Source organism: Thunnus albacares, chromosome 13 (assembly GCF_914725855.1).
Source record: "Thunnus albacares chromosome 13, fThuAlb1.1, whole genome shotgun sequence".
Taxonomy (NCBI): domain Eukaryota; kingdom Metazoa; phylum Chordata; class Actinopteri; order Scombriformes; family Scombridae; genus Thunnus; species Thunnus albacares.
In genome coordinates, this window is record NC_058118.1 from 28,670,374 (window position 1) to 28,685,343 (window position 14,970).

Sequence of the window (14,970 nt, forward strand, 5' to 3'; positions counted from 1 at the left end):
CAGAGTATATCAGTCAAGACAGAGTTACAATAGCTGAGACAAAGGACAGGAAATGAGCACAGTGGGGAGACGTGATCCGAGTTCCATGGAAGACAGTGTAACAGCCTGAAGGGTCTCATCAGGAGCAAATTCACTGAAATGTAATACAAGCTTGAGTGTTATTTGAAATGAAAGCTGGGAGAACTCAGATCACTCAAGCCTACTGCGCTGTGAAGGCTGATGCATACCTGTATTGTATTCAGAAGGGCATTCATTTCCCCTCCGATGATTACAGTGGAACACCAGCTGTATTGTTTATTTGGCTGAGAGCACAAATGATATGCATTGATTCCTTATTCATTCATTGTCAACTTTCAGCATTGTAACTATGAATGCAGCTAAAATGAGCACAATTACAGCATGCGATGCCTCCCTGTGACTCCACAGCAGAGCAAGATGATGAAGGCCTCAAACAGGGAGGAAAGGAGCAATCAAAGGCAACTTGTCTTTTTGTAAATTCAAAAACAGGAATGGAAAACATTTCTTGCTGAGACTGACAATAGTTCACTTGGGATCTCAGATTATATTAGTCAGCCACACACACGTATTAGTGCCTCTGTTACGATAGAACTGCTTTGTTGTCCTCGGCTGTAACAACTCATCAATTTATCAATGAGTTGATGAGCAAAAAATATAAATGATATATTTGATAATTGTTTTTAGTCATTTATTAAGTTATGTTACTAATTTATGTTACTAATATGACTAATTTGTTTGTTACTAATTTATTAATGTCACTAATTTTAGAGTTTTCACTGGATTTTTCTGAGATAAAGGTGGCAAAGGCTGGACAATGTGCGTGATACTGCGTACACAGTTTAGGGTGTTGTACGCTTAAGTGAAAAAATAACGATTTGACAGACGAAAGTGTCCATAGGGATTTAAATTTTATGCTGAGATGGAACAAAAAGGTGAAAAATAAAGGGTTGTGACAAATGACGGTGTTTATTTTGTAATCCTGTGATGATATGCTTATCTCCTGATACCAGATACTTGCTGATTCAATTCAGAATCAGTTCTCGCAGACTGGCAGATAAGATAAATGGTCCGCAACCTTTTTATTTTAAAAAACTTAGATGCATTAATTCATTGATTATTTAATTTATAAGTATCTTACAGTCTTCTATGAGAATAACAAAATGAAGGTGGGGCGGGGTCCTCCGCCGTGTTGTTATTAACGTCATCGCTGCTCCACTCATGTTAGTCTCTGAGTGACGGTGCAGAAAGTTTTCACATTATTCTTCACGTTCAACTCGCAAGAGTAATTCTTCAGTCATTAAATTAAAACACGCTGCCTCTTTTGAAGATGAACTACAAGATAACTCTAGCATGTGCGCACATGCTAGAGCAGCGCTGCTGTCGTGGTTGAGTTCTGCCTTTTTTGTTCCATCATCCTGAACCAAAGTTTTCAACAAAGGCGGCAGGCAGTAATACAAGGTGGCCTGCATTTGAGTTAGACGGGCAGAGAAAACCCTGCTCTGAGTTTTAACAGAAATACTGTGTTCAGACACTTATTATTTACAATAACTTAGACTTTTCTATTTGATTGCTGTTAAGCTACAGTCAAACTCAACAGTTTTCCTGCTGATACCTCAGCAGCATTAAAAAACAACAAAGCATGACTTCATTGATGTAGTGATGGAATTAGTCGTGTGAAAATATACATGCTGTTGATGTAAGTAACAGCCAGTATTTATGGTTTTTATGGAGAATTGAAGTCAAACGAGGAGTTCTGGATTCTGCTCCACAAGTAGGAAAACTTCATTAAAAATCTCACTGACTTTTGTAACTATGCTAATAACTAAAACTCCACAACCTTGCAACAGACCCCCCAGTATGTCATGTGGCTCACTTCATATATTTAGATAAGGACGGGGGGTTTTCCGAGAAACAATCTGATATCGTTGTTTAGTCAATATTTATGTTTTTTAGCGGCCTTTAACGAACATCGTTTCCCATAAGTCCTGGACGTTAGCGGGCTAAACGTCATGGCTCAACAGAGGAGACGAGTTCAGGAGCGAGTGGAGGAGTCGCAGTGAGTTCAGACAGAGAAGAGTGAACGCTGTACAAGTCTTTACACGGCAAAGACTAAAACTAGAAAATTGAAAACTGACTTTAGAAGAAAGCGTTTTATGGATATGGACCCATGTTGGTACCCACGCTGCGCGCTTGTAGTTCTTTTAATGGGGGCTGTAGTTTTTTCTATGCGCAACAAAAATGTTGTTTAACTTGGCATGCCAAACTCCAAGAACAGAAGAAACACTAAATGTGAGAATGCATTGAGTTACAGAAGCTAACGGAAGGGAGGCTAACCAACGTGACGTCATGACTTTGGCACGCTATGTATTACTACTACTACACACACACACAAAACTTCTATTAAATCAAGTTTGCATTCAGCCAGCAACACTATAAATGTCAGAAATACCCACAAAGGTTGGATTCTGTTAAAATTAATCAAATTCAAAGTGTCTTTTTATACAATGACTGTATTTATTTCCACCATTTGTTTTAATGCTACTTACAGCAACTACAATCATATTTACATTCGTATGAAAATGTGCTTTCCAAAATGTTTTCAATTCACCATTTTTTCTGTAGTCACATGTTTTACTTTTGTTATGTAACTGGATTTTTTTCCCCTTTCTCTCTCTCTCTCTCTTTTGGCTTGTGATCATACATGCGTGTGTGTGTGTGTGTGTGTGTGTGTGTGTATGTGTGTGTGTGTGTGTGTGTGTGTGTTATCCCTGTCAGTGTTTGGTCAGGACTGCTTCCATGTGTCAGAGGCGCAGGGCAGATCCACCTGCCTGAGGCTGCTCTCTGATGTTGCCAGGGCTCCTCCTCGTGCTTCACAATAAAAAAAAAGGCTGTTTACATTGTTTCTCAATGAGAAAGAATAAAAAGCTCAAGTTGAGTGAGAACACTTTACTGATGAGGTGGGTCTTAGATCCTAGAATGTATTTTTCCAGTTGACAGCCCACTGAGGAAATTGGCAGTTGACAGGTTGATTGAAAGGAGCCATGATTGCCAATTTTAATCCACCGAACCCACTTAATGTGATTATATACAAGTTTGCCCAGGCAAGGCTTTTGTGTTGCTTTGACACTGTCAGAAAGTAACAAAGTGAAGTGGAACCCAACTGCTGCATTGTCTAAATAACGCCAGACATCATTCGGTACTGTTCTACAGTATTACAGTATTTTATCCCCATTCAAGTTAGCAGGGGACTAACCGGAAGCTCATTCGTGACACCCTGTGGCAACGAAACATTATAGATAATGTCTGTGACTGGGTACAGATGTGACGGAAGCTTGAAGAGCTACTGAGTTCCAACCATTACAGAAAGGGAAAAGTTAAAAGCAGCAAGATCCTGTCCTGCGATCCAGGCAATGGCAGAAGATCTGGTGAGCGCCTCTCTTAGTTGTGTATCGCTACACACTAACTTACGTGATAAGTGGTAGTGATAATAGTGTTTCCAGCTGTGTCAACTGCAAAGCCCCGGCAAGAAGGAAACGTACCCCTCAGGGTGATTCGAGACCACTGCGCTTCACACTGGGATCCTGCAGCACCCTGCTGGGGTTCATTTCACAATAATGACCCACTCAATGTACATTATCCCTTACTCAGCTGCTCAGCAAGTGGAAATCACTGGTGCGCATGCTCTCCCCATAGGGCATGCACCATATACATTCATGTCGCCACCGACACCAGATTTAAAAACACTGTATACTGTGAAATACAGAGAGATTTATCTGGCGGTGATAGACATAATCAGCATTGTCTGAACTCATTTGGTAAGGGCTTGAATGTAACAGACGTTCATTTATATGTAAAAGTTCCGCACTGCAGCTTTAATTAACCAAACCTGACAGATGCACTATGCCCTCTGCCAAAATACATTTCCATTCTACCTCCAGACAAAACCTTTCACCCTGTAATGCAAGGAAAGTTAACATTATTGATGTGCACAGACTCTTATTTTGAAATATGACACATTATCTTTTCAGGGTGTAACGGTATGTGTACTCATCCCGAAGCGTTTGGTACAGGATGTTCAGTTCAGAACGCTCCATGACCCGAACAATTACTGTCAAAATAGTTTAATAATCAATTAACTCTGTGTTCCACCCGAAATGTTCTGACAGTATAACACTTAGCTGTAGCATGATCATGGATGTATGCTAGACGGCTCAGCCAAGTTAGCCTGGTTACCCCGGTTACCCATGCTCATGTAATGTTACTGCTGTGACAAACGAGAGACCCGAGCTGGACGATCCTCCCATGACACTGACCGAGTGCAGCACTATTATTAAAATATGCGCCGTTATCCCTGTATTTAAACGATATTGTGTCTCCCCCATCCCCCATTCCCCATCTGTGACGGTTGGCTTTTCACTCTGCTTTTGAGTGAAGCCATTCAGAACAACCATGAAACACATTTAATTTCCAACATGGTTGGACAGCATGCCATAAGAACCAGTTCTGATCGACCATAAATCAGTATAAAACAGCTGTCAGCAGCTGTCCCACAGCAAGAAACAGAAAGCTTGTTTTCCTTTTCCACTGCAGCACAACTGAACTGTTTCAGTAATCGCAATGACCAATGAGCCAATCATACTGAGCCCTGAACCTCTAAAACAGAAGCACATAATAAACCATGAATTTTGCATAATTAATTATTTTGTTAATAGTAGAACTAAGCACATCATGGGTTATCATGCATATACAATGCTGGTAGACAGTGATGTTGTTGTGGCCGTGTCTTCCAGATAACCATATTTAAAATGAAACAATGAATGTGGTTAACGCACAAAACGCAGCTTTTAGGGTGTTTGGTGTCCACCACTTAAAGACTTGTAGCCCCTTTGAGACAAAATAATCCCCAAAACTGAGTCACCTGTCCTCAACCGAACTGATGGTGTGTTTCATTCACTGAGGACCAAACTAAAAGGAAACGACCAGAACAACCAAGAAGAGAGGAAGGCAGCTATACAGAGTAACCAGGGCAGATACCGAGCGTCTGATGATGTCTGCATGTGATTAATTTAACCAGAGTCTATACAACGATCTAATCAGACAGAGAGTGGGATGTAAGCAAGCCGGACCGTCTCTGCTGCGACTTCACTGTCTTGTCCAATCACATGTGTGTTTGTAGCGCAACACAGCCAATCACAGTCTACCTCTGACAGTGACAGTAGAGCCGTGGCGGTGCTATAACACAGACAGACAGGAGGAAAAAAGCAGCGAGTGATGACTAAGAAATATCTTGTTCAAAAAAGGAAAAGTCAAACCCTCTGAAAGATGACAGCTGCGCTGACTTTATTTCTTAAAGATTCAAAATATTATCAGGCTCATTTCTCTCTGAATGGGAGATGTGAAGGGAGGAAAGGGGGGGAAGTGTCAAAAGGATGAAGTGCCATTCCTATACGTATGGAGCATAAATGACACTAGAACTAGATGTTGTTCATTTGTTTGAACTGATCTCTTGTTTTTTTCAGAACAGGATCGCAGATTAATAATCTAAAACCCTTAAAGATTGCAGTCTTTGATGATTATATAGTACTAAAGGGCTTTCCGACTCTGTTACCTTTACAGCCAGCTACACATAGCACCACACTATGCATTCCTCTGAAAAGCCTAGCATTGTCAATAAAAATGACGGCATTTGAGAAAAAATGAAAGAACAAGATCTGAGATACCATCCAGTACATATCATAGATATTTCAGGGACTTTTTCAGCCCCGATACCGATATCTGGGGTTTGGGTATTGGCCGATACCGAGTACCGATCCGATACCAGTGTTTGATTAATAAGCTATATGCCTCACTGTGTGGAAGAGACTGGGAACATTCTTTTATGTCTAAGGCAACATTGACTAAAACATTGCTTTCCTAACTTTGTTTAAAACAAAATGTAACAAATAAATAGATTTACTGAATTGTTTTTTAAATTAGTCTCTTGTGAGTCTCCCACCTTCGTGGAAGCTCAAAACAAAATATTTTAAAATTATAGGAGATCTGTCTGATGCTGACGCAAATAGCTGTACTGGGTATCTGGTATCGGATTAATAAATAACAATTCAGTAAGTTGTTTGTTACATTTTGTTTCACAAAGTTAGGAAAGCAATGTTTTAGTCAAGCCTGATTTTACCTTACAGATAAAAGAACGATCCCTGTCTCTTCCACACAGTCAATATCAAAGGAGTAGGCCAAGATATCCTGACTTTTAGTCTCTAGTGTGGGTGAAGCTCTAAAAATTCAAAACTCCACACCCCCCCAGTTTGTAGTACAGGTTATCTGTTATAACTTTTTTTCACAGATTCCACAAAATTTGCGGAATATTCCTTTAAATTGTAATCGGCTGGGTGATTTTTTTTTTTTTTTTTTTTTGCATGTAAAGTAAAGCTGGACATGGCTCAAAAAGTGGAAAAGTGCGGTGCATAAAACATGTTTTTTCCATTTTAATCCCTGAATAAATGCATCAGTCTTGTCAAGCCTTAGCTCCTTAGACTCATTCTCTGTCGCTCCAGCTCGCACTAGATTTTTGGGGTTTTGTTGTTGTGATGCACTGATTTCTTAAACTAGTATTAAACTGCATTTCTGCTTTGAGTGCACACTTGCCCTAAGCCTTAGTCGGATAAGACTCCTACTAGTGATGTTTGGAAAATATTTGCATTCACCTCAGTAGCCTTTTGTGCATCAACATTATGCAAATACGATCATAAATATTCAAACATCAGTTGAATTTGACTCATATAGCCAGATTGTTGAATTGTACAGCACAGGCTAATTCGATACCTTCGTCACTAGGCTGCTTTCAGGATGGCATATTGTTGCCCACGCCCACCCCTTCAACCCCGCCTCCCTCTCCAACCCCTCAAGAGATTTGGATTCGGAAGGTGCTTACTTGACATCCCGTCAGTCGACAGCTCGCTAACAAGTAGGCCATAAACGTTTTTTTCTCTCTTTGATTACACTAAGTGCACAGAGGCCAGATGCGACCCAGCCCTGTCATCTGTTGGCTTGCCAGAAGAGTCACTGTTGACTAGGGGGGCAGAAGGAGGAGGAGGAGGAGGAGGCGGAGAAAGGAGCGGGGGGACACTTTGGGTCCCCTCCCTTCAGGAATAAAGCCATTGTTCTTCATTACAGCTATAGAGAGGATGCTGGGGGGTGGAGGGGTTACAGGAGGGAGAACAAGTCCATTTCCACACCTGTTTTCCATCATCGGGGCTCCTACCAGCTTGACGGAGAGCCAAACCACACCGTGTATGAGGACTAGACTGAGTGTGTGTGCCACTTCAGTGACTACAAAACTACAACTTTCTACAACTACAATTTTAATTACAATTTTTATTTTTTTGGGGCAGAAAACTCAGAATCAATAGAGCTCCTTGGTACATAATATATGGTATTGACAAATATGTGATGATGTGCATGTGATGTTTTTTAGCCCGTGCCGAGTAGGTTCTCAGAGCTTTTTGGCGGACAAAAGCTGCCTGCTGTGGCTGAAATTTACGCTGTGAGAGCAGCGAGAGCAAACCAAAAGAGATGAAGTTGCAGCCCAGACACCTTAACAATGAACAGGAACTTGCTATAAAGCTGCTTTACAGAGTTTTCTAGCATCCATCTCTGTAGCTTTCTACACGTACTCATTTTAAGTGATGGGGGACAAAATCCACAGTTCTCCTTCCACCCAAAAATGTGAGTTTATCTGAAGCTAATGTGAAGCTTCAGCCATCCAAATTAGTCAAATGAAGTCGGACGTCTGGCTTTCTAGGGCCAAATTACCTCTTTGTTACGATCCTTCCACTGCAGCTGAACAGGAAAACACGTCCAGGAACAAAGAGATCATTTTTTACTAAAGAGACATTAACATTGCCAGATATCCACTTTATTTGACTACCTCAGCTGGCTGAAGCATTATAATATATACAGATAAACTTTTACATACATTTTTTTTCTCAAAATAAGGACTGTGCCCCATCACTGACATTGCAAACACATTTGGAGGTGACTTTCTAATGGTCAGTATGAAGAGGAGGATTGATTACAGTAGCAAAACCTGTTTCAACGTTCATTTGGTCACCTGACTGTTGTTTTAAGACACATTTTGAACCTATCGTTTAATAATTACCTTTAGCATGTCTACTTAATAAGGTACTTTGCACCCAGACCATGTGTGAAAACACTGAATCAGTGCACCTGTGAATGAAATCAATGATAACAACTGTAATATTAATAATGATATTATCATGCATAGCTTAACTGTGGAAGATATCCACTATAACAAAGCTGAACTATTTCTGTCTAATTTATCTGTGATCTGTTTCCATGGTGGTCCAAACTTTTCAAAAGGCCTTTCCTGTGTGTGTGGGGCTATTACATAACACCTACCACTGTATCACTTCTACTTCATCTACAGGTAGTAAAGCAGTCTTTAGCAAACAGAGACCTCAGTCTGTGTGAGCACCACTCTAGTCTGGTAATCACGACTGATATATCACACTAACTCGCTCAATAACTGGTAAACAGAATCAGTGTTTAGTGTTCAATGTCATGCTTAGCCTTTTCATTTATTGCTTTTAAGACTCTATAAAGTGAGGACTTCCTAGAAAACTGTCACTTCCTGAAAAACTGTAACCGACAGTACTGCCAGACTGAGCACACAGAGCTCAGTGCCTACTAGTGGTTTTCTTTTTTTAAAGAAAATCTCTTGTGAGGAGCACAACTGGCTCAAGCAGGCAGCATGGAGCGAAAATCTTATATGAACTGTCACATGGAGGGGGAGGATGGAAACAATCACATCTGAGATCCAGCACGTACGGTATTTAATCCAAATAAATGCAAACTGCAGCCTAAACACTGACTGCTGAAATAAAAGTCATTTAGGTGCACTGTAATAGATTTTTAGAGAATGAATTTTCTCTAATTAAATGATCACATTAAGGCAGTAAAGATGCCAATTCATCTTATATACTCCAGGAATCATCAGTCATGTAGCAGTAAATAAAGGAGTAAAGTGTGAACTCGAACCAATAATGTACAGAAAATAAAATTTTCTATCAGTTCCTCATTAATTAGGACTCTATGTAGCATTTTTTTTTTTAAAGAATAATCTTTTTGCTATTTTCTGTGAGTCTGTCTACAAAGGTGTGACAACAATGCCAGAAGAAAGAAGGTGGATTATCTCTGCACATGTTCCACCACTACAAAGTAATAGGTTCCAATGGGATCTACTTACTCCTGTCCACTGTCTGAGAACAGCACGATTGTTATTTGTCTGCTGAAAAACAAACAGCTAAAATTTTCAGTTTTCCAAAATTTCAGTCAATATGTCAACTAACAGGAAACTGATTCATTCCCGGGCAAAGCTTAAACCTTTGACTACGCTGCAAATGAATGAAAACATAATCAGCATCCAAGATCAAACACACAGGAACCATATGAACTGAGAAAAAAAAAACCAAGGTAATTTACCTACATTGATGCACTTGTCATGGTAAAGTCATGTTTACATACATTTTTTTCCTGCATTCATGCATAAACAGTCCCTGCTCTCATCTGCGTTATTACATAACTGCACAAATATGACAGTAGAAATGCTTCTCACTGTAACTGATAGATTGCACAACCGTGTGTTCAAGTCTCAGCAAGCTTGTGGTCAAAGTGTGCTGCGTTAGCATTCAATAAAACCTGTAAATTGCCATGCCTTGTATAATTTGCATTATCACTGGACTTACTAAATACTTATATACAAGACCATAAAGGAAATGCATGACGATTACCAAATTATGTACATTCTAGTAATATACCCCCATTATGTACAACAGGATAAAACATATGCCTGCAGGGCAATTTTAATCACTTTAGGACTGCACAGTTTCTTCATGAAAAGAAAAGTGCATTCACTATTTAATAAGCCTACAGTATGAACAAAACTTGATTCAAATCTATAAATTGCAAATTCATTAAAGACAGACATTTGTGAAGACCTGCAATTAGACTATTACATGATTATAGCCAGACTTAGATCACACAAATAATAATACACACATGTTTTTATATTGGTCTCTTGGTGATGATGTGTTTTAAAGTGTATGTTCTATCTAATTACCACAATTAAGTGTGATTTTAAATGTATGTATTGCCTAAAAAAATAGAGCGGTGGTCATCTCATCTATCACCAAAGTCAATCGCCATTCATTTGAATATACAAGACTTGTGGAAAATACTATAAACACAATTTAAAATCTATTCCTAGAAAATTCCCATCTCTAATCTGAGTCAGCTGAAATGACTTCTATCTTCTGCATGTATACAATGATGGTTAAAAAAAACATATCACTAATGGACTTATTTCCCAAAGCAAAAATCTCCTGAGGTATACTGGATCCACTCTGAGCTCTCTGACACAAAGGCAGTGAACTGTGAATGCTTTCTCATGAATTCATTTCATTTGGAGCACTTGTGTGATTTGATGACAGTATGAGGCGATCCTGTGTGCCAAATGGAACTTACAGTGGGGGTGAAATTGATTAATGCAGCCTCCTCTTAGCTTGACTGCACTGCAATCCTTACTCTCATATCACCAACTTCCATGTATTTGAATTGAGAGGAGACAAAAAAAAAAAAAAAAAAAACATCCTGCAATGCAATTCTTAGCACATTGTGAGACTGTGCGCTGGAGGTAAATAATTGATATGCTTTGTGCAAACGTGTCCTGAGCTTTGTTTCAAATCAGTGGAGCCATTTCCATGAAGGTAAAGCAGCACTGCCCGCTGTCCAAAGAACAACACAGCAGCCTTGTTTAGTTTTCTGTGCTTCAAAAAGACTGTTTAACTCACTTGACGCATGAAAGAGACATTCGTACTGTGCGTCCATTTTAATGGATAAAAACGTTGCAATGGATTAAGCCTGCTGGATAATCCACAATGTGACAAACGTCGACATCTGCCTCCCATGTCATCCTCGCCAATAAGAGGCTCGAAGTCAGCATATAAAAAAGGTTTATATTATCATGAAGAGCAGCTTTGCACTAAGTTTCTAATCAGAACTGATTTGACGGAAGTGTAGGGTATAACAAGAGATTGGAGAAGCGCAGCAAAGGTGCCGAAATTCGCCAAAAAGCCATAGTTTATCCCGTTATATAACTGTGTTACCTATTTGAACGCGTTTCCAGTTTAACAGCATGTGCGTGTTGTGTTGTGGGGGGTGCGTCGCCCCGACTATTATTATTATTATTATTATTATTATTATTATTATTATCATTTCACTCCATCCTCAGTGTACCAATGCGCAAAGATTAATAACCCCGAGCTAAATGTGCATCTCCTAGTTGCTCATGACTAAACAAAGACAAAACGCCGACTTCTAACTGACATGTTAAACACTTTATCCCATCTTAGTCTGAAAAATAAACGTGTGTGTGTGTGTGTGTGTGTGTGTGCCCGTGTGTTCCGCAGCCCGCCAACTCACGAATATCACTCAAGGCATCGCCAGTCGCTTATATGACAATAAAGTCTTGTTGCAGTTTTCACCCTCACCAGCTTTATCTGTAACCCATCAGCTACTTGAAAGCATATCTGACTAACATCACTATTCCCGAAAGAACCTTTGATGTTTTTCATGCATGATGCTAGCCTGCAAATCCAGTCCCCAGATGACGCGAGGACAGCCCCGAGCGCCATTGGAAACTCAAGCAAATTAATCTTCTATTGTTTACCAGCAAGCGGGAATACGTATCAGAATGTAATCGAAGACATGAGGAGAGCCACTTGGAAATGACTTTCATTTCGGCATACATCGAAAACACTTAACAGCACTTGTTTTCTTAAAATGTCCACTTTTATAACGGTTTCGCCCGTTCTTCTAATAGTCTTCTAACGACATCCAGCGGGATGGCCGATAGTGAACGAATTCTAAAAAAAAGTGAGATTAAATGGAAAACAAATGCTGTTTCGTCAGTTATCAATGCGCCGAATTTATCAAAAAACTACATTATTAGTAACATGTTTTCAGTTACGTTCTGCTTTGTATGAATCTCTTACTGTGTTACGTGATATAAAATTAGCAGAGTTTTGAATGGAGTTTTTGTCTGCAGCGGTCCCTCCGCTGCACCGCTGTTTTCTGTGATTTACTACAGTCTACAGTGTCCGATCTGGACAACATGCCACAAAAGTAACCATGCTACTGGATTGAGCAAACAAACACTGATTTCAAAAACATGCCAAATGTATCTTTCTGTGCAGTCCTGAGCAACAAAAGACCACGCTGTGTGTGTGTGTTTTTCCCCCCCACACACAACAGAATTGGCTACATTTAAGAGTTGCCAGCTGTGTAGCGGCAAAGCGATTCATAACAGTGAGCTGACCGAAGTGATGTATTCCTAGGCAGCGTATCTGTAACGCCTGTTTATAAGCTATTAATGGCAAACACACACATACATCTGCTCTCTCTATTCTGTATTTCAACTTTACGGACAGTTGGGTTTTGCTCCAACATCATACATCCCAATGCTCCGCCACTCACGTTCAAACATTGCCCAGTATGCTGATAAAATTGCACTCCTGCCAGCTACATCCATGGAAATCTTTAAGGAAAGTGTGTATTCCGTTAAGTCATCAAAAGGAAAAAGTCGTACCTTTAGGAAGAGCCGCTTGAAACATGAATAAAAAGAGCACAGTCGCGAGAGAGCCGCTGCGAGCGTTCGCCATGTTGGACACCTGCTTCAGTATGGCAGAGAGAGGCAGCTTCACCTATAGCTACAACGGGACTCAGTTAATGAGATGCGAGAAAGGGAGGGTACCATCTACCATGTTCATCTAATTCGCAGTTTTGATAGGTTGTATTACTTGTAATTAATGTGTCTTTTATACCACAACTATTTGTATTTACTTAAAATAGGAAAAAAAATAAAACAACCCAGCGACTTGATCGGTTCTCAGTGCTTTTAATGCTATGTTGTGCTGTAAGGGGTGGCAGGGAGTTGTGTGTGTGTGTGTGTGTGGGGGGGGGGGGGGGGGGGGGGGGTCACATCCTTATGGTGGGAAAACGATCCTGGTTTTGAACTGAACAGATTTTGATATAAATTTGGCTGAATCATTTTCTGTATTTTGGGCATTTCAAAAAAACTGATAATAGATTCCTGAGTGCAACAACATTTGTTGATTCGCCCACCTGTAGTAGGCAATATTCCAGAGGCCCCAGTTAGAATTCAGTTTCCCCTCACCCCTCCCCAACCCATCAAAAAAATATTGCACTCGAGTCTTTTCTCCATTGGATTCTTCACCTGCACCTCCACTGTTCAGGGCAGAATCAAGCAGCTGGCTGGTTTGACGGAGCTGAGAGAGAGCTGGACTCTTTGGACGGGTCAGATGCCCAAAAGGACACACAGGGTACTGGAAAACTGGTCAGCATGGTGGGAACTGGTCTGGTAACAGTCTTGTGCTGAAAGAAGATCAATATTTGTGCCACCTTTTTTTTCTCTTGTTGTCTGCCCCAAAAGTGCACTTGCCTATCAAACAGTACATTAAAAAGTCAACATTTGTCCAGGTGTCACCTTTAATTATATGTATCCAAAAGAATTCAATTGGTTAAACCCAAGACAGAACCTATAGCACCAAAGTTTTAAAGGCTCTTAAAATTTAAGGTTATGGGAAGCTCCAGATTATGGGTTGTTAAGTGCTGAGAGTGGAAAAGTGGCCTTTAGTCTGTTGTTTTTATATCTTGTAAAAAAAAAAAAAAAAAGGCATTATGAAACATAATGGAGCTCCCCAGCTGTGATAATGACTTCTATCACTTATGATAAGAAAAATTCAAAGAGAGTGATTCAAACAGAGTTTCTCAAGCTGGTATAAGGGTGACCAGAAGTATCCATTTAAGATACAGCACTTTCAAATGATCATTTGCTGAAAATACTATGCCACATATCAAAAAGTAGATGGCTAATAGATCTTTTTCACAACAGATGTATTAACATATCATACCAGGAAAAACATAGGTGTAAGTATGTAAAACTTTATTTATATAGCAAAGTGCTTTACACTGACATTGGCACACAAAGAGGACAAGAAAACCATAAAAGACACATTCAAGAACACATACACAAACACAGAAAGCATACAGTCATCACCCAGAGCACACACTTGAATTCATCGAATGTTATGGGAAAGCCATTCTAAAAAAGTATGTTTAAGTGTTTTTTCAAACAGTCAAAAGACTCAGCTGATCTGATGGAAATGGGGAGATTGTAATTAATAACATTAATCATGGCTGCATTCTGTTTACATCTGCAGGTTTCAGGGCGTTGCATTGTGTCTGCTGGCTCGGCATGGCGTGATAGGACACCTATAAAGAACAGAGCCATCGTTAATGTTACTACTAACACCCGTTTTCCTTTTCCTGCTATGACAAGTCAAAATGTCTGCTGTGAAAGAGGTTTATTAAGGCAGGTAAGGCAGGCAAACACACGCATACTGTGCACAGTGCCAGTACTTAAAAAATACTCAAGGGTTGAATTTTTCAGAGGTCATTAAGTTGCTGAAGTTATAATTTGCAGTTTGATTTTAATTTAAAGATTCCATATTATATAGATTAATACATAAACTGAATACACCATTTGATTGTTTCTACCTTTATTTATTAGATAAACATATCAGGCCAGCTAAAGTCCAGCAGCCTCCTGACAAACATTGTTGACAGACAGTTATTATATAAGAAGTGACCAGAATTTAGACATCCAAACCTGCCTAAATCCAAGTTTTATGTTATGTAATATAAATATTAAGCAGATGCCATATTTAAATAAATTTCTTTTATGTTGTAAACATAGATGGAAGTAGAGCAACTGGTGAATGAAAAGGTTTGAATCCAAGCTCAGCTTACTTGTCACAACACTTCGGTATAGCGTCCACATTACTACTGTCCAATCCA

At 39.7% G+C, this 14,970-nt stretch overlaps 1 protein-coding gene across 4 annotated transcripts in view; it reads right to left on the reverse strand.

Annotated features, from left to right (window-relative positions):
• Window positions 1-12,830, reverse strand: part of cadm1a (cell adhesion molecule 1a) — a 416,956-nt gene extending 404,126 nt beyond the window's left edge. The window contains exon 1 of one of the 4 annotated variants that reach the window (XM_044370498.1): window positions 12,680-12,830. In XM_044370498.1, the coding sequence (XP_044226433.1) occupies window positions 12,680-12,752 (73 nt within the window). In that variant the 5' untranslated portion in view covers window positions 12,753-12,830. The remainder of the gene's footprint in view (window positions 1-12,679) is intronic. The other 3 variants (XM_044370499.1, XM_044370500.1, XM_044370501.1) reach the window with 3 other exon arrangements.
• Between the last annotated feature and the right edge of the window lie 2,140 nt (window positions 12,831-14,970).